Raw genomic sequence first — 25,037 nt, 5'->3', positions numbered from 1 at the left:
TTTCAAAATCCTATCCATCTCTAGAGGATATTTTCTGGATGAAATGATATATTTCCCGGTTTCAAACGCGTAAACTATGGCTCCGAGCATAAAATGTCATATCATATTTGCGTTTCAATGCCACAAATCAATTGCCTGGATATATATTTTACGAAATGGCTTGACACGGGAATCGATTTATATTCTCGACGCCTTGCAAAACTTGCCCCATTTAATTCTCACGCGTAACGAATTCCTTATGCAAAGTTTTCTTGTGACTATTTGGTTGAACTTATACTTTAGGACCAGATATTTTAATAATATATGCATGCAATATCGTTAAAATCGACGCTTATAAGTATCAAAACAAAATGTAGGCTTTGAAAGGGCTTTTAGAAGTCGCATCATTAAGATAGTGGTCAATAATCCCGTAGTTGTGAGTTCTTTTTTATGTACCTGAGAGTATATGCGTTTGCTATGCCTGATTTGCAAACAGTCCAACTTCAAATTGCATGTTTTCCCTGAGTTCACGGCATACCTACTTAGAAATATTTGTTATCTGTCCTAAAGAATTAATACTCGCTTATTTGGCTGGTGTTATATATTCAAAGTAAGAACTACTGGGCATACGAGGACACATATGATGCCTAAAATCATACATTTAACAAGGCTGAAAGGAGCAAATTTATTTTTATCGAAGGAAATGTCCAGTTGAAGCTAGATTGCCTAATTATATCACCATTACATCTGTACAAGTATTTTTCTGTTTACGTATACAAGTATATTAATTTAGAATGTGTAAAGGAAAATATGGAAATAGGAGGTGAGCATTGGAAAAAAATAATTTTTATTTCGTAAAAAAGCATTTTTAATCTATTGGCATCGTCTTTATCCAGTCTCTTAGCTTCTGGTTTTACAAACAGTTTAATAAATAAACTCTTGTAACGATTTCTTACGGCTATTGACGTGTGATTCGAGTTCAGTATTCCATTGGTATTTTCTAATAAGTACACGGAGATTCATTTGTGCTGAATTTCCGGGCTTATCAATTATTTCGTTAATCGCTACTACTTGAGACTGAAATTTCTTTTATATTCCGAAAACATCTATGAGTGCGTCATTATTTTGAAAATTAGTTATTTATTTAAATTAAATGCAGCAAATGACCCATCATTGCTTTAAATCCATTGTTGACATAACCCATGGTATTTGGCCAGTGAGAGATGGCACTCAAATATTTTTAATAGTCATTTAACTAATCAATTACAGAGCATTAGGTCCTTTGTTAAAACAATTTTACGAGATGCGTTTAAGTTTGAAGATCTCTAATTTTTTTTTGATAAGTTGCTTATGACAGACAGTTAAATTTTCTCCTGCTGTTTTTAGAATAAAATCTCTGTCGACGTATGCATTTAAAAAGACGTCGTTGCCATGATGCCCACCCCGCCGAGAATGCTTATTTCGGGTTCTTTTCAGGCCTCTGTAAAAACCGGCAGGCCCGTATTCGAGGCTGCTTTAGTTCGTATCTACCCGACGTTTGCCCTCCTTTGAATTGCGACATTCACGATCATGGCATATTTTTGACATCCATAACGCCATCACCGCATGTTTCACTGAATTTTGATGCGCTGTAAAGCACGCAGGTGAAGAAAATGGATGACCTCGATGTTCTTTTAGAATTACGTCATTTTAAGCATTGAAAGCGTTTATCACTCTAGCGATAGCTACTGTATGATACATGATTCATAGAAAGTGCCCGCATATTTTAGCTGCAACCACATATTTCTGTACACTCCCAGTCTCGAGGAAAAATTAAGTGATCGAACAATTAGAAGGGCTCTAATAGTTAATTATCATATCAAAAAAAAACAAAAACTTGCAGTCTTCCATATTTTAAATGTTAAATTGCTTTGTTTTGGTGATTAGGAAGGTGCCACCACATCACATCCAAATTATTGTATACCTGTATTATTCAATATCACCTGCTGACATATTTTAGCAGTCTATATTAAAATTCGATTGTAATAATTAATGGGAAATATTACGAGTTTCTCGTTCGGATTTAATGTATATTCTATTGAAAAACTTTAAAACATTATGAAGTTGGATAAAAAATATCAAATCTATGCCATGAGTTTAATGACTAATACCCGGATTCTTTATTCTCAAAATTAATAATTTTTCATATCATCGCAACTCGACTTTTTGAGGCACTGAGATAAGGCTACCCTTCAAAAGTGGTAATTAATTATCGATAGTGAATAAGAACATAAAGTTTGTGACAAGAGAGTTCTCCTATATTTAACAACGTTGCATCCTGTAAATCCTACATCTTTCCTGTCTTTACCGAATCCAGCTCAGAAAGAGCTTCCTAATGAAGTCTCGATCACACCTATCAGCTGTCTACTTGCTAGTATGAGAATAAAATATCTTAAGTTCACCTTCTGCACGTACTTCATGCGTAATCTATGTCGGCGGTGGGATCGCATCCTGAATTCCTTCTACGCGATTCATGGCACGAAATGTGAAGCATGACTTGGGAAAACTGTTAAAAGGTTCACTTCGAGGATTTTATTTCTGCATCTTTCTCTGTTCAGACGAAATCCTTGATTTAAAATCAATCATTACTTTTACCAGCTGACAATAAGTTTTAATGAGATCGTAAAATGCAGGTACTGTCTTTTCGAACCGTTTTTATGTTTTACTATTCAAGAGAATTTTATTGGATATTCACTTTATATTTCCGGGAAATCTTGGGATCATAATTGTGTGAGAGAGCATATTACTGAAAATTATTTGAATTAAGAAATCTGGTAAGCTCATGGTGTATCCAATGTTACCTTTCCGTCTACGGGTCCACGTTGGTGGTAATAGAAAAACAAAATGTTTCTAATCACGGTCAGGAAAATAAAAAATTGAACGGATAAATCAAATAAAAAGAACAAGCCTTTACTCGCAATATATTTCCTGTTCCTCTCTGAAGATATATACTATTAATTAATGGTTAAAACATAATAAAATTATTGGAAAAGTTCAAATATTGAATGTTACTCGATCAAGAATTATCGTTATAGGACGGAAAGTGGGAGACAGGTAGTATGAAGTAACTATTTAGAATTTCGATTCAACTCTCACATGTTTTCTGAGAGAAATTGTGGGAATTAAAATATCTACATATTTTACAACATTTACCGAACCTTAACAAAATGCAATCCACCTATAAATTCAAGGATAATACTTGAATAATTAAGCTTTTTTCGGCATTATTTTTATTTGAGGGGAATTCAACCATTTGGCACTCGAAAATTTCCCTTTCTCGAGAAAAAGTTTTTTAATCTGGTCTCGATTTGTGATGGCAGTAATAATAGATGTACTTAGTTATTATTAAATTAAAATATAAATAATTGATTTAGGTAATCAACAAATATTTATTGTTTCAACAATCAAAATCTTTTCGTTACGGTTGAATACTTAACTTTTCTATTGCTTTTTTTGCTGTTATTGTTTACTAACACTTCCAATTTAATTTACCCCGGAATTTGGGTGACTGCGCAAAACATCATTCTCAAAGGATATATGCTGCGCTTTACATTGAGTGGATATGACTATTTGACCTGGAGATGCCTTAAATCATAATTGATATAGTTAAATTAATTAAATTTCGCATTATAGAGCTTAGGCCTTTCCGGTAGCAATTAAGTTTAATTGTAACCCTGAAATAATCTAACAGAGTTTAATAAGCAATAAAGCTGATTCAAGAACGTGCTAGCTCTAATTATACAAATAATAATTGAGGCACGACTTTTGAGCTAGCATAGAATCGAAGTATTCTCATTGTAATGCATCAGGTTTTTTAAATCATTCACGAGTGAAAAAATTATTTCTTTATCTGTAATTACTTTTAATATTCAACGTTTTCCTCTTGCTATAAACGCACGTACTTTGCAACTAATCCAGCATGATCGTTGTAATGAGTTGAGTCACTTAATGCGAGCGATTACTTCGTAAAATAAGAAGCCAACTAACGCCACCTTTCTCTGTTGTCGCCGCACGAGCAGGGGTCGCTAAAACCCTGTTGTATATTCTTCCACCCGTTCCCTTCTTCATCTTACCAAACGTCCTCATCCCCCTTGGCAGAATTGTTTGCTCACGAGGAACCAAATCCGCTTGAGAGGAATGGTAAATATGTCCTTTTATGCGTAAATATGCCTTTTAATGCTGAAAATGGACGCTGCTGTCATTTCATAACTTTGAAAGCGGCTCGATGACTTTACTAATCTCCATGAGGTGTAACGGACCCTAAAATGCTGAATACGGACTCACCGAAATTTTCGTGACATTGACACATTCCTTTAATATTGGACGTAGTCGCTCCTGGTTCACAAATGATTTATTGGCTTGGCGTTCAGTGCGTTCAATTGCTATGATGGCCCAGGATCGGGTCCTTCTAACTCGGAGTCGACTTATTTATGTGCACGTGAGAACCCATGGACCATCAATGATTCTAAGCCCAGAATTAGGTCAAACGTTTTCGCCTTCCCAATTTTACATGTGTGATTGAGTTATCTCTGGACTATGGTACATTTCATGCTGAGGCGGTTTGAAGCTGGAAATCGTGCTTAACATTTTTCTGTGAACTTTATGACGAATGAACTTTGCCGTAAACTCCAAAAAATTCTCATCCGTAACATTATGAATTACATGTTCATTAATTATGAATTCGGTACCATTCAATGTGTAGGACTCTATCCTTTAAAGTATTAAAATTAATTATTGCCATTAAATTAGGATATAAAATATTCTCAGTCCATCTTTGAGATAACTTTAAGCTCGTAGGTCGCAATTTAACTGAGAATTTGGCTCCTGTGTGGAATCGCATAATCATTTTTTGGAAAGCAATAATCTTAATGCTATGTTGAGAGTCGTGCCAAAATTTAGCATTGTATTTTACCAGAAATTCCGTAGCAGCTAACATGCTTTCATCACTAAGGTCAGAGTGGGCAAATCGTTCGGACATCGAACTTGTTACAGGCTGCTTAGGACGCGCTGGCTAAAGAAAAAGAAAGGTAAACTGCATTATTTGTCGCATCTTAATTACACCAGTACTACTTCACCCATCGCGATCACGCATGATTCATCAGGTTAACATGTAGTGTAGTAAACCGTGACGATGATGTTAGGATTGGGTTCTTCTTTTCTCGGAATCTACTGACTTCTTTTACATGCACTCTCGGATTTTTAGAAGCCGCTCTTTAACACATGTACGAGGTACATATGTATGTATGTATATCCAAAGATTTATTTTTTTTATTCAAGGAATTTTTTTGGAAATCTAGATATTAATTTGCCAGGAGAGAGAAAGTTATCATATACAAGAATCTTTTGAGATTTTTCTGGAGCATTATTATATTGTGCGGTGTTTTTCGGAGAAATATATTCCTTGATCCTTATTAGTATAACAGAAGACATACATCCCATTATTTTCTCAGTAATAGTTGAACAATTGTTTATATGTTAGCATTTTTTATACGTGTATATAGCTAATGATTTTTTTCAACTTCCACCATTCAATTTATATGTAACACGAAATGAGAAAGAGAATGCAACGCGGTAGGGAAATAACATCAGGGAGGTGGCGAAAATACGATAGCCATTTCGGAACATTTTTCGCATTAGCTATGATTATTCAACGCTCTTTGACAATCTGATGCAGTACCCGTTTACAGGGCATTCGGGCCATATGCGTTTGACTGCTGATTCCCTTGAGCCCAGAGCTCCCAGAGCGAAATATTATGTTTGCTCAGGGAAAGCAGTTGTTAAAGCTGTAAAATATTGATGAACATAGCTTTCCAGGCGTGGGAGAGTTTTATTCAAAATGACATCAGATCTCGTTGATGTACGCCATCGTAAACAATAGGATGTTCGCTGGTGATAAGACAATGGTGTCACTTTTACCCCTCAGAATAAAATTTCACCATTTTTGAAGTTTGGGAGGGGGAGAGAGGAGGATCCTCGCGATGGCTGCCAGGATTTCTCTTGTCTTTTTTGTTTGTCTCGAAATTTGAATGGATTAATATGACAATGGAGCAATGGCGTCGCATATCAACTCTTAATTTGTTATACCGTCGCAGAGGCGCTTCCATCGCTCCAAGCTATTAAAGCTGAAGTTCAGGGATGAGGTATGGAGGCTAAAAAATTCGGATTCCGCATTATTTACAGAGCCCAAAAGGGATATTTTAAGTTAAGACTAAAAATCACCTACAACAGATCCCTTCTTTAAATTGGTCATTTATTAATTCTATTCATTCATATTATATTTCATTTCATTAGTCATTAATTTAAAAGAGTGGTTTAATTACACACACCTACATTCTCCAGTGTCAATTCCTCCTTCTTTCGTGCTCACACATCTCGTTCATTTATTATATCGCGCTTAATTTAATCTACGTTTTTATTCCTGAGTGTAATCCCTTTCTCTCAGATTCATATCTACACCCTTTTGCCTCGGTGTATCCATGGGAATATTTCTTCCTGCAGTTTACTTTGCGGTGCCTTCTCCTCATCTGCTCTTCTGAATAATTATTTGATACTCATTCAATCTTTCCATTTGATCTTCCGCATGAGCTTCCAGTAGGTTTCGAACGGTCCTATATTTCCTCTCTTTCTCATCTGCTGTTCCAGTGGCACACGACTCTGATTCATAGTGTTATTCTTCACTTGAAACTTTTCACGGAACTAATGCTGTCTGGTTTGTTCATCCTCTTTGAGCATAATATATGCCTTTTAATGATGAAGACTTTCGAAGCAACTAGACGTCATTAATATTAAAAACATTGACATAAAATGAATATTTAACCAAGTTTACATTAGAGCAAAGTAGTTGTTAGTAAGAAGAAAATAAATATTTAAAATGGCTAGTGACCATTGTTTATTTCGTATGCAAAATCTGGCATGCACATGACTATTAAGTGAATCTCAAAAGATAAATTTTATAAAATTTCGAATCTTACCATGAGTAAAACTTGTCCATTTCTGTGGCTAGATATATACGCAGTATATGTTAAATACGACTCAGATACAAAGTCTGCACAATCTTCATTTGACGGACAATAATTACAAAAGAAAGGAAACCCTAACACTAAATGGTTCTAAAATATTCTGTCCCAAGTTATCCGATGGGAAATATTTTCGTTAGATTAACATACGAGTGCATAGAAAAATTGCTTGTAAAATATATTCAAAATCATGAATTATTCTCCAAATCAAATCCAAGTAACAGGCATTAATACACGAATCAGATACAATAATATGTTTCTTCAAACTCATGCTTATTTGATCTTCAACAGTTTACAAGGAGAAAAAAGACAGTAAACATAAAAGAGTGAAAAAATTATCACAAAGGATTTAAAAATCTGTAGATTTTACGTAAGAATGCCATACAAATCTTTTCCATTAACAGCAGATACACATTAATGACAGTCAGTCGAAAGGAGGAATTGAGCAGGAGTGAAAGAAAAATGAGCTGAACTCAAAAGAGAAAAAGAAACTATATTTAGAAACTATATCACTCCAAAGAAACACCACAGGAAAGTGCCTAACATTAGGCACTTAACCGTAAGCAACTATTTGAAGAACAAGAATAAAATTGTTTCGTTATTAATTTCATATTTGTGTCCACGTACATTGCAATGATATAACTTGTAAAAAATCATTCTATCGGAGCTCCATTTACTTCCAGGGGCAAGGGATGGGAAATATTAAACACCGAAAGGAACTGGAACCTATCTGGAACTGGAATCTCTCTCTCTATACGTATACCGTATATATATATATATATATATATATATATATATATATATATATATATATATATATATATATATATATATATATATATACTCCTTGATCAAAAAGTTCCCGGAATAACCACCGTGTGGCGCTCCCATCGTTCCGATTTGAGTTCTGTTTTTTTTGTTAAATTGGTACATCTGCTCCATATTCCCTTTAAATCTTAGTGTCATAACTTGACATTTGCAAAAGTTACGGTCGGTTTTCGGTATGTCCATCAGTGCTTCCTGCGATTTTTCCATTACTTCCTCTCGGCTGCTAAAACGCGTTCCCCGTAATGGTTTTTTAACTCGATTGAACAGAAAGAAGTCACAGGGAGCCAAATCAGGTGAATTCGGTGGCTGTTGGATGGTATTTGTTGCATTTTTCGTCAAAAAATTACGAATAATGATAGCACTGTGCGACGGTGCGTTATCATGGTGCAAAATCCACGAGTTTTCTGCCCACATTTCTGGTCTCTTTCGGCGAATTGCTTCACGCAAACGTCTCATAACGCCCAAATAATACTCTTTGTTTACTGTCTGGCCTTCTGGCAAAAATTCATGATGCACTACACCGTTGTAATCCATGAAAACCGTCAGCATTGCCTTCTTTTTTGAATGAAAACGACGTGGTTTTTTTGGTCTCGGCTCATTTGGTGAACGCCATTCACTTGCCTGATGTCTGGATTGCGTGTCGTACTCATAAACCCACGTCTCGTCTCCAGTAATGATCCTTTTGATGAATGTGGGATCGGATTCAGCCTCGCAAATCATGTCTTTTGCGACGTCAACACGGTCTCTTTTTTGCATGAAATTGAGGTCTTTTGGCATGCTACACGACGGAAACCCAAATCATTAACCACAATGTCTTGGGCGGATCCATAGGCAATGTTCAAGTCCTCCGCTATTTCTCTGATGGTAAATTTGCGGTTATTGACCAACATTTCTTTTACTTTATCAATTTTTTCACCGACTTTCGATGTCGATGGTCTGCCACTGCGTTCATCATCTTCGATTGACTCACGACCACTTCTGAACCGCTCGTGCCACTGGTAAACGACCGTTTTTTTTAGAGAATCGTTGCCGAAACACTTTTCCAACATTTCCAACGTCCGTGCGCCACTAAATCCGTTTTTTACGCAAAATTTAATACAAGTTCGTTGTTGCAAATTTAAATCCATTTCTGAAATTGTAAAAAATCGCCAACACACACAGAGATAGATGTACTCTTGGCTACGTAACTTTTGCAAATGTCAAGTTATGACACTAAGATTTAAAGGGAATATCAACAACAGATGTACCAATTTAACAAAAAAAACAGAACTCAAATCGGAACGATGGGAGCGCCACACGGTGGTTATTCCGGGAACTTTTTGATCAAGGTAGTATATAGTATGTATTATTTATTGTATTGTATTGTACTATATATATATATTAATAGTACAATACACAGTAACACACAATACAATCCGTCTTCATCTGAAGATATAGAAGCAATGCATTACTTCTATATCTTCAGATGAAGACGGATTGTTTCCGTCGAAATATCAAGAAATAACGTGCGAGTGTTCTTTTTTTGTGTTTCTATATTGTATGTTACTGTGTATTGTACTATTCGGCACTTCCGTGTTACGTCTACGAAAGCATATATATAATATATATATATATATATATATATTTATTTATTTATTTATTTATATACAATAATACGCTGTACAGTGTAATACAGTATATACGGAATGGTAGGCGTATGTACAGTGAGTATGTAAGCCAACACCATCCAATCCATCTCGGCGTACATATTAAAACCATATGAAATTACGAAAGTTTTCTCTGATTCAAAATGAAAGGATGCTTGGTGAGTTTTTTTCCTAAATTCTCATAAATGTGGAACATTTCTCAAAGCAACTGAATAGCCACAACATATATAAACAAGTGATGAGAAGTTGAGACTGTAATACAAAAATAACTATTATGTTACTTCACCGCATTTGTGAGACAAAAAGAGACCCTAACTAGTAATAATTGTGAGAAACAACAATGTCAATAACATTAAACTCATTATGATTTTCTTAAGAAATAATGGGTGGCGACATTTTGCCAGTACTCTTGCGTCATTTTTCCAGCAGTTGATATTGTTAAGCCATAATTGAGATTTTAGTCGCATTTAACTTTAGCTTTGAAAGCAAACCAGTCAGCCAAATACTACGTGAATTCTATTGAAAAGCAAATCCTTTTACTCTTAGAAAAAGGTCGGATGGGATGGAGGAGCCTTATGTTTTCGGTGTTCAAAAGCTTTTTTTTGATGTGAGGGTTAATTATATCATTAGCCTGCTCATTCTGGAAGGCATTCTTTTCAACTGTTATTAAAACTTTCATTGAGAACTCTATGTGCAAAGAAAGAGTATTTTTTGTCCCTGGTGATAATCTCAAAGTTTGAAGAACTGGTGGCTTACGTACCCTTATTTTTTGCTAGCTAAGTTCACAACAACACCGCTGGGCTAAATATTTTTGAAAGTTTCATTGATCGCTCTGAGACTTGGTGTGGCAACACATTTGATTTGGATCCGTGCTGTAAATAAATGTGATCCCAGTCGCATTAGTTTTTAACCCCAATGGTAACCCAAAGCCATGAGTATATGCACTCGGAGAAATGAGCATCCTGAAACGCGTGCTACATACAACTTTTGGCACGGTCACGAGCAACTACAAGGCTATGTGTGTAGACTTGGGAATAGGTATCTATTAATCCGAAATCTTAAGTGGACAGTCTGTGTGTTAAAGTAATATCTGCTCTACTTCAATCCAAGTAACTAAATATGCAGGTATATTCATATATGTGCGAGGGTGGTCTTTTCTTTTCTGGAATTTTCTGAGGTCGGAAACTTTTCAGAACACCCTCGTATGTACGAAATGTGAATATATATAAAAAAATATGTATACATATATATACATATATATATATATGGCTGCCATATATATATATATATATATATATATATATATATATATATATATATATATATATATATATATATATATATATATATATGGCAGCACGGCTGTCGTCTTCAGATTCTGAAGACGACAGCCGTGCTGTCGAAACGTCAAATAACAAATTGTGAGTGTCATTTCTTTGTGTTTCTATATTCTAAAAATCTAAATCTGTGTTTTTACATATATATATATATATATATATATATATATATATATATATATATATATATATATTTCAAAAACAAAAAATCTTTTTGAAACTTGATATAAAAAACATTCAATTAGAAAAGTATATAGAGTAGCTGGAAATCCAATGCGTGAATAAGAGCTTTCTACTAGAAAGTGCAATTTGTGAAATACTAAAATCAAGACCGCAATTCATGACACGCGCAAAATAAAAATCAAAATGTAATAGGATTTGTTATCTAATGATCCAAGTAGTAATTTAAATGGCGATGAAACGGGTAAATCAAAGTGCCAGGCTACCTATAACCTAAGAATTCTCCATGTTCTACCTGGGGTTGTAAAATAACTGGCTATTATCATCACGGCATGCCTTGAAATTCTATTTTTTAAACGACAGTGAAAGGCAAGAGTTTCGAGGAGGATTGGAAAACAGCCACTCTCACCATATGTTACATAACATTTACGTGTGATGACTCAATATTTTAAACTTTTGGTCCATAAAAATTACCTATGAAGACGTCATCTTACTTAGAGTGTTAAAGTAAGTATGGTTTGTCCTCCGATGTATTACTACTAATCAACTTCTTTTTATTCACCATAACCAAGAGACCTGGAAGTTTTGTTTGTTAACACCGTTGTGTTTTTTTTATTATATGAGGCGGTCTGTGTCTAAATCCCTGGGCTTGGGCCAGACGTTTCCTTATGGAGCTCTATTGGCCAACATTTATGTATATTCTTTACACGGGAGACACTTCATTCCGAAACTAACCTTTGTGTTATCTAGTCGGACCTCCCATATTTAACTACGATGGAGAATTGCATGCTAACTTTTAGCTATCGGGCGACCCTTTTGTGTAAGTGTAACGATGACACTCCTCTTCTTTTCCGTTTGCAGAAACCGGTGGAGGGCGGAGTGCCGTACCCCCAATGCACTCTTCCCCGGCAGCACTGGCCCTCATACTCCGGCATGGCCTCGGTGGGCGGCGGCGCGGGCAGCACAATGACCATGGGCAGGATGGGCGGGGGGATGCCCATGGGCCCGCCACAGGGACCCCCCGCCATGTACCCCGGCATGATGATGGCCCACCACCCCATGGAGTCTCCCCTGCCAATGGGAATGCGGCCGCATGCGATCCCGCCCCCGCCTCACCCCCTCTCCCTGCCGCCGCTGCCCTCGGAGACCTCCTCCTACTCCTCCTCGCCCCCGCTGCCGCCGCCACCCTCCGCAGGCCCTGGTTCCCTCATGGAGGAGGACCCCGACTCACCGGACACGCCCCTGATGGTGGCCAAGCGGGAAAGCACCGTATGAGGAAGTCGAACCAAGGACTGCCCATTCGCAGAGACGACTTTTTAGCGATTCGCTGGCGGGGAATGAATGTTGAGAGGGGGAATAGTGAAAGAATGGTTGTGACACGTGAGGCCTCGTATATAGCAACTCTGTGTATGGTGAAGAAGAATGCCAGAGGCCTTTGATGTCTGGTGGGGAACGCCGCGTGTTGTATTTAAGGTGCAGGAAGAGAATTCGACTGACCAATTGTGTGTTGCGAAATGATCAGAGAAATGTGAATTAAAATTTAACTCACCATTGCGAAGTAAGACATGAGAGTTTCCGTAAGATAATTTCATTACATCTCTGTCTCTAATTCCCTCCTTCTCACCCTCTCCCTTTAATTCTCTCAGATTATATACATATATATTATCTTGTATTACTTTCTCGGAATGAATCCTAAAAATGTACAACTTTGTCTTTTTGCCACTCGCCGGACACTGAAGCATACCGCTCCTGTAGTTTAAACAAGGGAATGATAAGAAAAACTGGTACAGGGAAGAACGTGTTTGGTCATTTTCATTTAATGCCGACTAAAATTTTCCAAGATGCAATGAATGAGCATATATTTTTTAGGATCTTGTTGGCATCCTAATTTTGTTCTTATTACGAGGGATGCTTGAGTGGACAGGTTTTCGCGGGCTTAGTGGGCGAGTGATTGAGAGAACCTGAAGGAGTTTCAATAATCGACGCATTCAAATGGATAGTTTCGAGGGTGATGAAAGATCGATCGTTTCAATAAGTTTCATTTCATTTTTTCGCCCCAACCTACGTTTTTGTGCGCCATTTCTTTACCAAGAGCCCCCTCCCCCACCCCCGAGTGGAATGCGCACGCTGTTTACATTTTCCTCTATCGACACTCAACAGAAGTTTCAAATTTTTAATCTGCATGGTTCGTGATAAGTGTAAAAAAATAAATACCGCGAGGAAAATAATTGGCAGGTCGCCTTGTTCCATGGGAGCCGCCAAGACCATATAAATGATAATTGTCATTTTTCACGACGGATTGCTTTATCTGGTCCATTCCCAACTTTCCTACGTCAGGAAAGCTGAAAAAACCAGTGGCGTCAAGATTTCTTGCCCCCATTCATAAGGGCCATGAAATTAAGGTTATACAATTGATGTCAGCAATGTCGGCATTCGAAAATAGTTATCTAGTCAAATGAAACAAACGCTCATTTTTTGCAGATGCTGAACGAAGTTGGACAATGAGTTCACGCAGGTTTTATTAAAATAATGACTTAGAGAAAATACAAAAATGTTCGTCGAGGATTTTTTTAAATGTGTTACGAAGAGTGCGTACGCAAAAGGTACATATATATATAGAAATATATGTATACAGATAAAAATACCAATTAACCATGTGCAGAAGCGCCTGCCTTTTTCGAGGTGCAGTTCAAAAAAATCACTTGCATTAAAGGAATTAACCATAATGGTAACGTCATCTTTTTTATTCGAAATCTGTGAAGTTTAACTTTGCTCTCGATGTGAACGTGTGTGAGTACGTGTGTGTATATGTATGTGTGTCGTTAAAGTGTACTTGTAGATGATTAAGATCTGCTGTGCTTTAATGAAAAGAAGACTGACTGTTTCGAAGAAATATTTCGACAAGTTAAACAAGGGTGATGATTTGCATGTTTGGAACATTTTCCTGAGGTCCTATTCGTGTTGTGAAACAAACAATAGGCTATTTTTTTCTGAATACTCCAAGACAAAACAATAGAAAAGCCTCGAAATACTTGGTGTTCTGTGATTGAGAAAAATATATTATATACCGAAAGGACCGACTTGTGTGAGTGTGTGAACTAGTTACGTAACAAAAAAGAGGAGTACATTGTCGGTGAGGAGAATCTGTTTCGGAAGGATAATGAACTTAAAAGAAGTAATCGTCATGTCGGTGCACTTCTTTATGGCGCACTAAAGACGTTCTTATGAAAGGTTGTTATAAATATTTTGTTTTCTTACTGTGCTGTGCACCGACTTCTCTTTGAACACCTCCTTTTTTGGTCCTAAACATGAACTTAACAGGAACTACCCTAAACCAAAACCCCAACCTCAAATATGTACAGAATCGACTACACCATTTTTGCTAATTTATGTACACAAAAATGGCTGTCTGATATTGTTTTCATCTTCTTGTAAACTCCTCCCCATTCCTACTCTGCAGTCCACAGAAGGAAATGCATAATGTTATCCGTGAAGGTTGGGGCTGTATTTCCAATTTGGCGGTTTTTTTTCCTAAGATGGCGACTGGTTTTTCACAGTGGCCGACATGGTGAGCACAACATAAGGATAAACCAATTCGACATACAACCAAGTTTGGGTGAGGTGATAAACTAGGTCTTGACCCAAGGATAAGAGGTTTTAGTGAGGCAGCCTGCAATACTTCCAAAGTCGTACAGAGTTTTGCCTATTGTTGGGTCTTGCAAAAATGTTACTGTCGCGTGACCAGCCGCCACGCCCGCCACACTCCCTTATAAAGTTTGGGTGTTTTGCATTTCCTAAACCGGAACGGTTGTACTTTTTTAAGTGACATTCTGGCAATGTGCGAAGTCATGTAGGACTGTGGAACTATTAAAAATTCTATACAGAAAATTGAATAATTTCATTTCAAATTTCTTTCCCTCGTGTGAATTTTTTGTAGTTGTGTGCTTATTTCATTCATGTGCATGATTTTCTAGTTTATGACATCATCTGTGGATCAATTCATTTTATTCAAAGAAATACTTTTCAGGAATAATTTCTTCATAATCAGTGGTTACAATTTTTCATTTGGTTTCAAAATTCTTTTCATCGTGGTTTTTTTACCATGTCTCACTTAACTGTGTTTATTTATTGCGGAAAAACATTCAAAATAACCAGGTTTTGAGTAAGGAATCACAAGGAAAATGAGTTCAAAATTATGATATTACTCAAAAACGAAATCGACCAGCTAATAGCCGATTTAGTGTACTAAAACTTTCAAAGGATACGACTTTTCATTGAAAATCTCCACTTGTCTTCAACTTTGATCATCTAAGTTGATTTCCGAGATTTTGCCGAAGATGCCGCAACAGTAGCTTTCAACGGAGTCGTCCTGTAATATGCATTTGCATGCAACAATTTAAAAGTTTTGCATCTAAGTTGGGATTAAATTGTTAATTCCATAATGTCGCGCTCTACCAGTAAGGTAAGTTGTATTGACGTTTTTCATCTTTTGACGCTTGTATAGGGGGACCTTCTTTTTATGTCTTCTATTCTATCGTATGAAAAATGACCGATTTCCGTTTACGCTTTCGTTTTAGAATGGGTACAATCAGTTTTTCTCTTTTTCTCGTCATAGGCTTTAACATACGTTTTTGACCAGTTTATCCACTCTTTCAAGAACCTCCTCGTCAGTCACTCGGTATAACCCACATTATTTTAACACACACTCACACCTCTACCACGATGGGTCGTTGTTTTTCATTATTACAAAAATAAATAAATATATACATGTTTCATTGTGAACTTTATATTTTTTATTTTATCCATTATTGATGATGACAGATCTTACTCATATTAGTCTGATTCTGAATCATTTTGACGGCGTTAAAGTAGAATATACCTTATTTATTTATGTATCCTACTTTATAATTATCAGTTTTTGTAACAAGCGAAAGTTCGTTCTCCATCAATTATTAAAATTTCCTTTCTTGCGTAGGCTGCAGATTTGAAAGTAGCGTGAGTTTGGATTCATTTATTCCCTTCTCCCTTCCTTTTACCGATCCTTAATCTTGATAGATGTTTCTTCTACTCATTAAATATAACATCTACATTCCCCTCGAGAGTGAGTTAATAAGAGCGAAGTCTTAGGTACTATTCTTAGGATACTCTTAGGTAATTTTCTTTCAGTTATAGTTGTAGTTAGTTCATCAATAATAACTAGAACAATAACTTTAACTAGTTACTGATACATTTATACACATTTGAAGCAGTTCCTCACAATAAAACTACATTTTTACTTTCGTTAATTCAATATTTAGTTTCTCATATAATCTTCACCTATCATGCCGTGAAAATAGTTTTCATTCTTCCCTACTTACTGTTTATCGAGAACTTTTACTTTCATCAAAATCATCGATATTTCATTAAAACTCGATATCATCTACATGCCTACTTCATATGCTCCCTACAACTTCCTACCAGTGCCTTGCATGTTAGCTCTTCTTTGTTGTCTCACCTACATCCAGTTGACTGGGATCGAGATAGTGCGGGGGCTAACCTACTGGTTTTCCTCTCAGAGGGCCCGGGCTCAAATCCCGGCGGTGTTGAATATTTTTCAGTGGTATCTCGATCCCTACTTGAGGTGCTTTGTGGCGGGCACTTTGAGTGAGTACGCCGTCCGTCGGATGGGACGTTAAGCGGACCCCTTGGCACCTTTCGTAAAGAGTAGGCTAATGCCGACACCGGGTTTCTCTCCACCCTTCATCCTTTCCTATCCATCCCTAATAGTGCAAATGACCTCAGCTGTTGGTCGCCGTCCCTAAATACTACCAGATGGAAGACTCAATCTCACCCCAAGAAAAGGTTATTAATATATAAATACTACTTTGCCCATTTTAGTCCTTAGAACACTTAGTTCCAAGATAAGTAAACTGTTCCACCAGCTCTAGTTTATTGTACTGTTTAGCTTAGCCATTTTCCTACTGAAAAACCTCATTTGGGTTTGTTTACTTTACACTCATTCTTATCCTTTGCCATTCACACTGACTTTCCCATGTCCACAGTGCTTTAAATCCCTTGGATGACTGACAATTGATCTTGAGCTTCATTCCAGTTGACTTCTGAAATGCTCATTGACTGCCCGAACGGGCTAGTGTAAACCGTCTCGGTGAGTCTAATTTTACTAAACTAATTCCAAAGAAACTGCGGGAAATGCCGCAACAGTAACTTTTAACGGAGTCATCCGCTAATGTGCATTTCAATGCAACAATTTCAGAGTGTAAAAATCATTCGCCTTGACTGGGATCCGAACCCAGATCCCTCAATATCCGGTCGAGTGCTTTAGCCACTTAAGCTACCGAGGCGTCCTCTTAAACTCTGAAATTTTGGGGCTTTTTAAAATTTTGAAATTTTGAAATTTTGGGGCTTCCTTTAAAAGCCCCAAAATTTCAGAGTTTAAGAGGACGCCTCGGTAGCTTAAGTGGCTAAAGCCCTCGACCGGATATTGAGGGATCTGGGTTCGGATCCCAGTCAAGGCGAATGATTTTTACACTCTGAAATTGTTGCATTTACTAAACTACTTTTCCCCTTATCCAAAGCTCAAAAAGCACAATTCTACGCTAATATCCTTCCTCAGCAGAACACGTTCTAGGACCGTGCCGTTAAATTCTTGATTAAAATGCTTTTTACGTACTTGCCCACGATAGCATCCCTACTCTTTGTGCATGGTTCTGTAGCTTGCAAGATTGTTTGAATGATATTTCTATTATGTCCATTTTAGTTCAAAACAGTACCAAGTTCTATCAGTTTCATCTATATGATTAGATTTAATCTAATATGTGCTCTCTGAGTATGATGCTTAATTCAAAATTCCAATGAACATAGGATCGATCAATGATGATTCACATCTCTCAAGAATCCTTTCATTTTCGATTCCTCATAATGTTCCTTCATCACATACATCTGATATTTTCCCTGCCATTTGGCCAGCAAGATATCACTTGATCAGTTGGCCACTATGACTGTCATTCCAAAGTTCCCTTATCGTGCCCCTCGTGTCGTATCCTGGACCTGATAAATCACTAACGATAAAGAAACATCCCCTGCCTTTCCCCTACCAAACGTGATTCGTGTATCTTTGCCGTCTGCGCTCTTGTGTAGGATTGGAATAAGAATCCTATCTGTAAAGCATTTGTCTAAAGTATGAACGCTTGTAAGCACTTCTGCCAAAAGTTTTATCGGCATCCACGCGGTGAACAAACGTGAATTGATTTTAATTAATTTAATATTTTAGCGTTGCTCTTTTGAATATTGCGATGCTTGTTTATTATTATCATTTAAGAATTACGTTGCAATTAGGCGATTTTCCCGGTGGAAACGGTCAAGTTTGGTCAATGATCACTCTTACAACGAAAAATACATACATACACGCACTAGAAAACAGATAGGAGACAAAATATTCTTACATACAATGACACTTGCACATCACATACAAACAAACTTCCACATCACGTACAAAATGCCGTCAACATCACATGCAAACAGTATTTCAATAACTACAATGAATGCAACAATTACAGAGTGTAAAAATCATTCGCTTTGACTGGGATTGCGTTGTTGCATTGGGATTGTTGCTGCATTGCAATGCACGTTAGCGGATGACTCCGTTAAAGGTTACTGTTGCGGCATCTCCCGCAGTTTCTTTGGAATGCAACTACAATGAAGTTTATCACCCAGTGGCTGCTTTACATTTATTTTTAAAACCTAAAATTGGATGGAAAGGGCTCAAACAAACCTCCAGGCAGCTGGTTCCATTCAATAATAGTTTTATTTAAAAAAGTGTTTTTTTTCTTATTTGTTTTTTGCGTTCTTATTTTTATTTTGAAACTATGGTCGTTTTTTCCCTTAAAGTTAGTCTTTCATAAATCTTCCCACGCCTTTTTAACAATTCTATTGCATCGCGCCTAACCTACTTTTTTTCCTCTATTTTTCAAACTCTCCCATTTCAGTGTATCTAACATTTCGGTGACACTATTTGTTCTTTTGTACCTTCCGATTACATATCTTGCTGCCTTTATTGGAACTTTTTAATCTGTCCCACCTCAAAATGGATCCCATACTATAGACGAGTATTCTAGGATAGGGATAACCAGTACCTTATATGCTTTTTTACTCACCCCAGGTTCTTAGGTCCTATTATCGCCATATGATTTGAGTTGTCAGTTTGTGCATATTGCGGTAATTGAAATACAATTGAGGTATAAATAACCTTCAGTATGTTTATTAAGACGCTTTAATGAAAATATTGGTCGGTTTTTATAGAATTCAAAAATTTTGCATGCATGAGTCTAAAAACTTGCTTTTTATTTTCAATATTTTTATCATATTTTAGTTTATACATCAATTTTTAAAAATATATTTCAAGATACTTCACCCCTAACATTAGGATATTTTCATCGACGGAATTCTTATCATGTAACGTGATAAAAATAGACTGGACCAAAAATTTATCGAGACCACGAGGGGAAATACTTGTAGTATAAAGGATGCTTTGGTGACCTACTGTATGACCCACTCTACGTACAGGTAAGTGAAGTTTAAATATTTCCCTAACAGATCTACATCAACTTAAAACCCCGCAAGCTGCCGCAAAGGGCGTGTGACAGGGGGTGTTAGGGCACCACCCGTAATTAAGGAAAACAACGCATGCAAAAGCCACAATTTTATACAGTCCACAAGCAAAGTATGGTATACATTCATGCAAAAAACTTAAAACCTCACACACATTGAAACTTACAAACTATCAACTAACAAGCTCATGCACATATGAGGGTAATTTCGAAAGTACGCGACCCAACAAAGAAAACACAAAACTTTTGGAAAAAATTTATTTATTTTTCAACAAAATCTCCTTTCAGCTCTATGCACTTTACCCAGCGTGGTTCGATAAGTTTGATACCCTTTTCATAGTAAGAACTGCATTTATCCTCAAAATAGCCATTGACTGCCGACAAAGATGAGATATCAATTCAAACTTTAATTCATGAATTTTGGCCATTGCAATAACGAATTTGTGAGCTGGTGCAGGATCTTGATGAAACAATACTTTCTTCTCGGCCAAATGCGGCCGCTTTTGCTTAATCTCTTCGCTCAAATGTTGCAATAAGTTCACATAATACTCACCGTTGATAGTTTTTCCTTTTTCATGATAGTCGATGAAGCACCTCATAAAGCCAACGCCATGACCTTGCCTTCGGATGAAACGGTCTTTGCCTTCTTTGGAGCTGGTTCTCCCTTTTGAATCCATTGTTTTGATTGTTCTTTTGTCTTGGGTGTGAAGTAATGTTTCATTCATGGTTATGAAAGGGCGCAAAAATTCTGATTTGATGCTGTGAAACTTTGCTAAACACTCAATTGAAACATCTTCACGATACTGGTTTTGCTCGAGCGTGAGCAAACGCGCCAACTATCTTGCACACAGCTTTCTCATGTCCAAATTTTCAGTTAATATGCGATGTACCCTACTTTTTGAAAAGCCTACTATGTGTTCTAGCTCAAACACTTTCAGTCCACCATCAGTGGCATGGCTTTAATTATCACGGTATTGATAGTCATAGTCATAATAATAGTCACAACCTCAGTGATCTTTCAAAACTACGGCTGGCCTGTAATTAATTCTCTTGTAGCAATACCAAGTAACAGTGCATTTTAGTATGGAACGTTTTCCCGAGGTAATCGTTTTTAACGAGATTGTTGGATGTTTATGCAAAATGTCATTCACTTCCAATATATGGCAACTTATTTCCTAAACTCAGAGATAACACATGTCAATTTAAATCCCCATCTAGTAATCTAATGATTATAATGAGCACTGGTCCCGTACAATTGTTTCATAATTCCGGTAGTTTAGCCCTTGAGAAACAGACAAGCTGAAATGCATTTTGGCATCCCATATGGGATACGAGCCCTTAATGGCTTCCATTATAAGAGAGCCATAATAGATATATACTGGTTTATTTTTTTGAGTTTGAAGCTTTGCACTTTGAAAGCATTTACGTCTATTTTCAAGTGTAATTACGTCATGTTCATTTCATTTTACTGTCATTTAAATATGGTATAAATAATGGGGATTATATCATACGTTTCATTCTTCAGATTGCCTCGACGTGTATTCACTAATGTCCATTCTGAGTATGACCTAAATTATGTATTAACGATGAAATAACTCGCCCTATAATTTTATCCCTTAGTCTTACCGAATATATCATTCCTTGGACGACGCTGATGACTTGGACACATCTCCGGGTAACCCCAATTCTCCCTGTCGCGTCCCTTGCTCCTCACCCTTGTTCCTTATCTGCTTGAACCCTTGCTCTCGCAGCGGCCGTCACTAGGGCCATTCCTAGACCATTTCCTGACATTAGCCGACCCCGTCATCCCATCCACTAAGATCCCCCCGTCTCTTTGTAATTCAAATTTGGCAGGAATTCTGTTCAGAGGGGGTAGAGAAGAGAGGGAGTGGGTTTCTGGGAGGGTTAAAGGGGGGGTTCTCTTATATAAGTTAAAGGTTAAGAGTTTTCTCAAGTACCTTCAGTAGGAAAAAGGGCGGAGGAATTGATTAGAGGCGGTTATAATGGAGATGGGGGAGTAAAGTCAGGATAAAAAGTAAGTAGGAAGATGGTAAGAGAAATGTTTTTTCGAAAGTAGGCAAGATTTTTTCCCAAAGGCGTGCCTTCGAATAATGAGATCTCTGAACCCAGCACCAACGCACATGCCTTTGATATATTTTCCTTATTGGGGTCCTATAATAGATGCAGCCGAGTACTAGTTTTTATATATATAGGCTTCGATGAAAAACGGATATCCGAACCAATAATGATTTCCCTACTACTTCTACGTTATATCTCCTGAGGTTCGTAGACATGAGTGCCGAAAGGGCGAGTAAGTAATTGGTAGACTTTAAAATATGAGTATATTTCACAAATCTCGTCATATTTTTTTATCCCCTTTAAGAACTCCATGATTTCCAAACTCGTACTTATTTCCGTTAATATTTGAATGTAGTCCCTTCCTGTGTGGCATTGGGCGTTCCTCTGAATAAATAATTAATGATATATGCCATGCAATGCAGATATTTCATCTCAAACTCGGTAATGGTACGTCGATAATGATGAATCTAGACTAGTAATTCGTGCGTCAAAAATTAAACTAATGTTAAAACACCCTCTTTAATAATGGCAACGTGAATGGCAGTTAGGCAACGTGAATAATCTTGTTTTCTCTATTTTCGGGTCCTCTGCCAAAAATTGATCTTAGCTGTGCTGGAAATAATATTAAAAATAATCGCTGACCAACTTTGACATACATTGATTATTTATTTACATGAGCGTAAAAAAGCCTATACCCATAAATATCTTCGAAAGCAAACCATTTTCAGCGACGAAACCTATTTTTTAAGGTAATCTACCCGTTAAGGTAGGTTTTGGATGGACACAACTACCAAATAATATTTTATTTCTCTAAATGGAAGACAACCCAACATCCTACTCTAAAACAAGTTCCTCCTTCATCTCTGTGTACTTCCTTCTTCCCCTTATCCTGTCCAACATTTCTATCATATTCCTGCCTTTTCCTCGTTTGCCCAGCATTCTCCCCTCTATCACAGTCTTCAATATCCCAAAATCTTTGAAACAGTCAAATATGTCCTGATTATATTCCCTTTTACTCTAGATTGGTGATCTCATTACTGCAATGACACCGCGCGTGCCTCTCCCCTTCCTAAACCCAAACTGATCATTCCCTAATTACTTAGGGAATTAATTAATTTGCCTTGCTCTCCATCCTTTTTTTGGTGATCTTGAGAACCAATTTAGCTGTATGTGAAATCAAACTTATTTGTCTGTAGTCATCACATAATATAGCCGTAATATTTTTCGTAATAGGAACTAATACTGATCTCACAAAGTCTTTCAGCCAGATTCATTCCTCATAGGTTTTAATTATTAGTCCATATAGACTCTTCCTCCCACATTTTCCTAAACCTTTTAGTAGTTCCGCAGGAATTTTTTCTACCCCCATGGCTTTATTTGATTTCATCTCCCTTAATTCCCTTTCTGTCTCATCGTGGAATATGCCTGGATGTGCCGTGGATAAAGCAAGCTTCATCTACGTCATATTCTCTTTTTATTTCTAAGCTTGTTGGCGTAAGTACTTCACCATATATATGTATATGGTTTTATGCATGCATTCCTTCCATCTCTCTTGGGTCTTTTCTATTTCAACTATTATCTTATTCAGCTTATCTCTAAATATTAACACAATTCTTACCTTCTTACTTCTCGATAGAAAAAAAAAAATATATATATATATATACCATCTGACCCGGCAATAAAATTTCTTCCATTTAATTTTAATAAAAAAACGTTTCTTCGAAAGAAACCAGCTGGGAAAATTTTCCCTTCCTTCGCGAGCGAGTTGGGCGAGGGCCTTTTAAAACCGGCTTTTAATTGGCCGGGCACCCCATATATATATATAGTATATATATATATATATATATATATATATATATATATATATATATATATATATATATATATATATATATATTTATATAATATTCATATAATTCACACCATATCCATCATATTACATTGCTTGTATAACAAAGGATGACACATTATAACAAAGGATAACTTGTGCAGATTTCCTTCCCCACACCTAAATGTCGATCTTAATTCTTCTTTACGCTAATATTGTAGTTTTCCTCGTTCTTGAAATAATGCATGCATGGCGTTCATGGACTAGTTTTGGAGAAGCCTCCAAGTCCTCTCAATTCTTGCTTTTGAGCAAAAGTATTCTGCTAAATGGATTCTGACTGTATTGTAGTCTGCATATTTTTTCAGTAAAAATACGCTCAGGATGCTGAAAGATGCTGATTTGTGTTTCCATTTTTATCAAATTCCTTATTTGTTTTAGTTTTTCGTTTCTTCTGTCATTCATTCGAAGATTGGCTCCTTTAGATTAAATATTTCATTCATCTCTCTTTTTCAAAGTTCTCCTTCAAGTTCAAGAATAATTTGTTTACCTGTATCATTTTCCGTCAATATCTTTAGGCGGAGCATGGCCTCCGTTCAACCTCCTCGCAAATCTCAGTCCTCATTTTCTTCGGTACCGCAACAAATTATGTTCCTCTTGAAGCCCTCTAGCGATCTCCCCCTTTATTAGCTCTCTTTGATTATCCCTAACAATGCCCTTGGCTTTCGTTCCTCTTTTTAATTCATTTCTCATGAGTATTTTAGTCTCGAGTCAATCTCGTCCACCTCGCTCTCATCATTCATTTATTCTTCTTCCGGAGGTCTCTTGGTACAGCTTCGATATATAGTATTCCTCACATTTGGCAATTAAGCTTTTTTATTGCATTCACGTTCAAATCTCTTCATACAAATTTGAATATCGTTTTTCTCTTCAACATATCTCCTCGCTTTTTTGTTATTCCGTGGTTCCCTTCTTAAACTTTTTTTCGTTAAGAACTTTCTTCAAGAAGTTCAAATTTATAAATCTTGCAATCCTTCAATTTCATCGAGATATTTTTAAAATATCTGTTTCCAAAACCACACTTTAACAATACTGTAGTTCTGTGTGGCACATGGCAGACAAAGTAGTAATCCACATTTTGTAGTGTGGGTTTCTCGGAAACCCACACTACTGTTGGTTAACTCTCCCTAGCATACCAGATAATGTATGGTGATGTAGCGCGGGTTTCTCGGAAACCAAGGCAAGACAATGTTCGCTACCGATTCCCTTGTTACTACAATGTTGCCACCATGTAACGACTTAGAAGTCCCTCCCCTCGAAGGCGCGATCCTATATTAAGCGAGACCCAAAGTTCTTCGGTTCTGCTTTTATCTCTACCAGTACTATTCTATCCGTTGCTTATTCTTTGTATACTGCGCTTCTTCCTACCTCTTTATTTAATATTTTGGCAACCTCTCGTTGGCCTTCGTCCTCACCCATTAATACATATTATTCTATAATTT

General features: G+C 36.8%; 1 protein-coding gene across 1 annotated transcript in view; it reads left to right on the top strand.

Annotated features, from left to right (window-relative positions):
• side-VII (sidestep VII) overlaps nt 1–14,895 on the top strand; it is a 1,496,071-nt gene extending 1,481,176 nt beyond the window's left edge. The window contains exon 14 of the mRNA XM_071598053.1: nt 11,887–14,895. Coding sequence (XP_071454154.1) covers nt 11,887–12,300 — 414 coding nt within the window. The 3' untranslated portion in view covers nt 12,301–14,895. The remainder of the gene's footprint in view (nt 1–11,886) is intronic.
• The last annotated feature ends 10,142 nt before the right edge of the window (nt 14,896–25,037 follow it).

This window comes from Hetaerina americana, unplaced genomic scaffold (genome assembly GCF_022747635.1).
Source record: "Hetaerina americana unplaced genomic scaffold, ioHetAmer1.1.p SCAF_9, whole genome shotgun sequence".
Taxonomy (NCBI): domain Eukaryota; kingdom Metazoa; phylum Arthropoda; class Insecta; order Odonata; family Calopterygidae; genus Hetaerina; species Hetaerina americana.
This window is presented reverse-complemented; position numbering and strand designations above follow the sequence as displayed.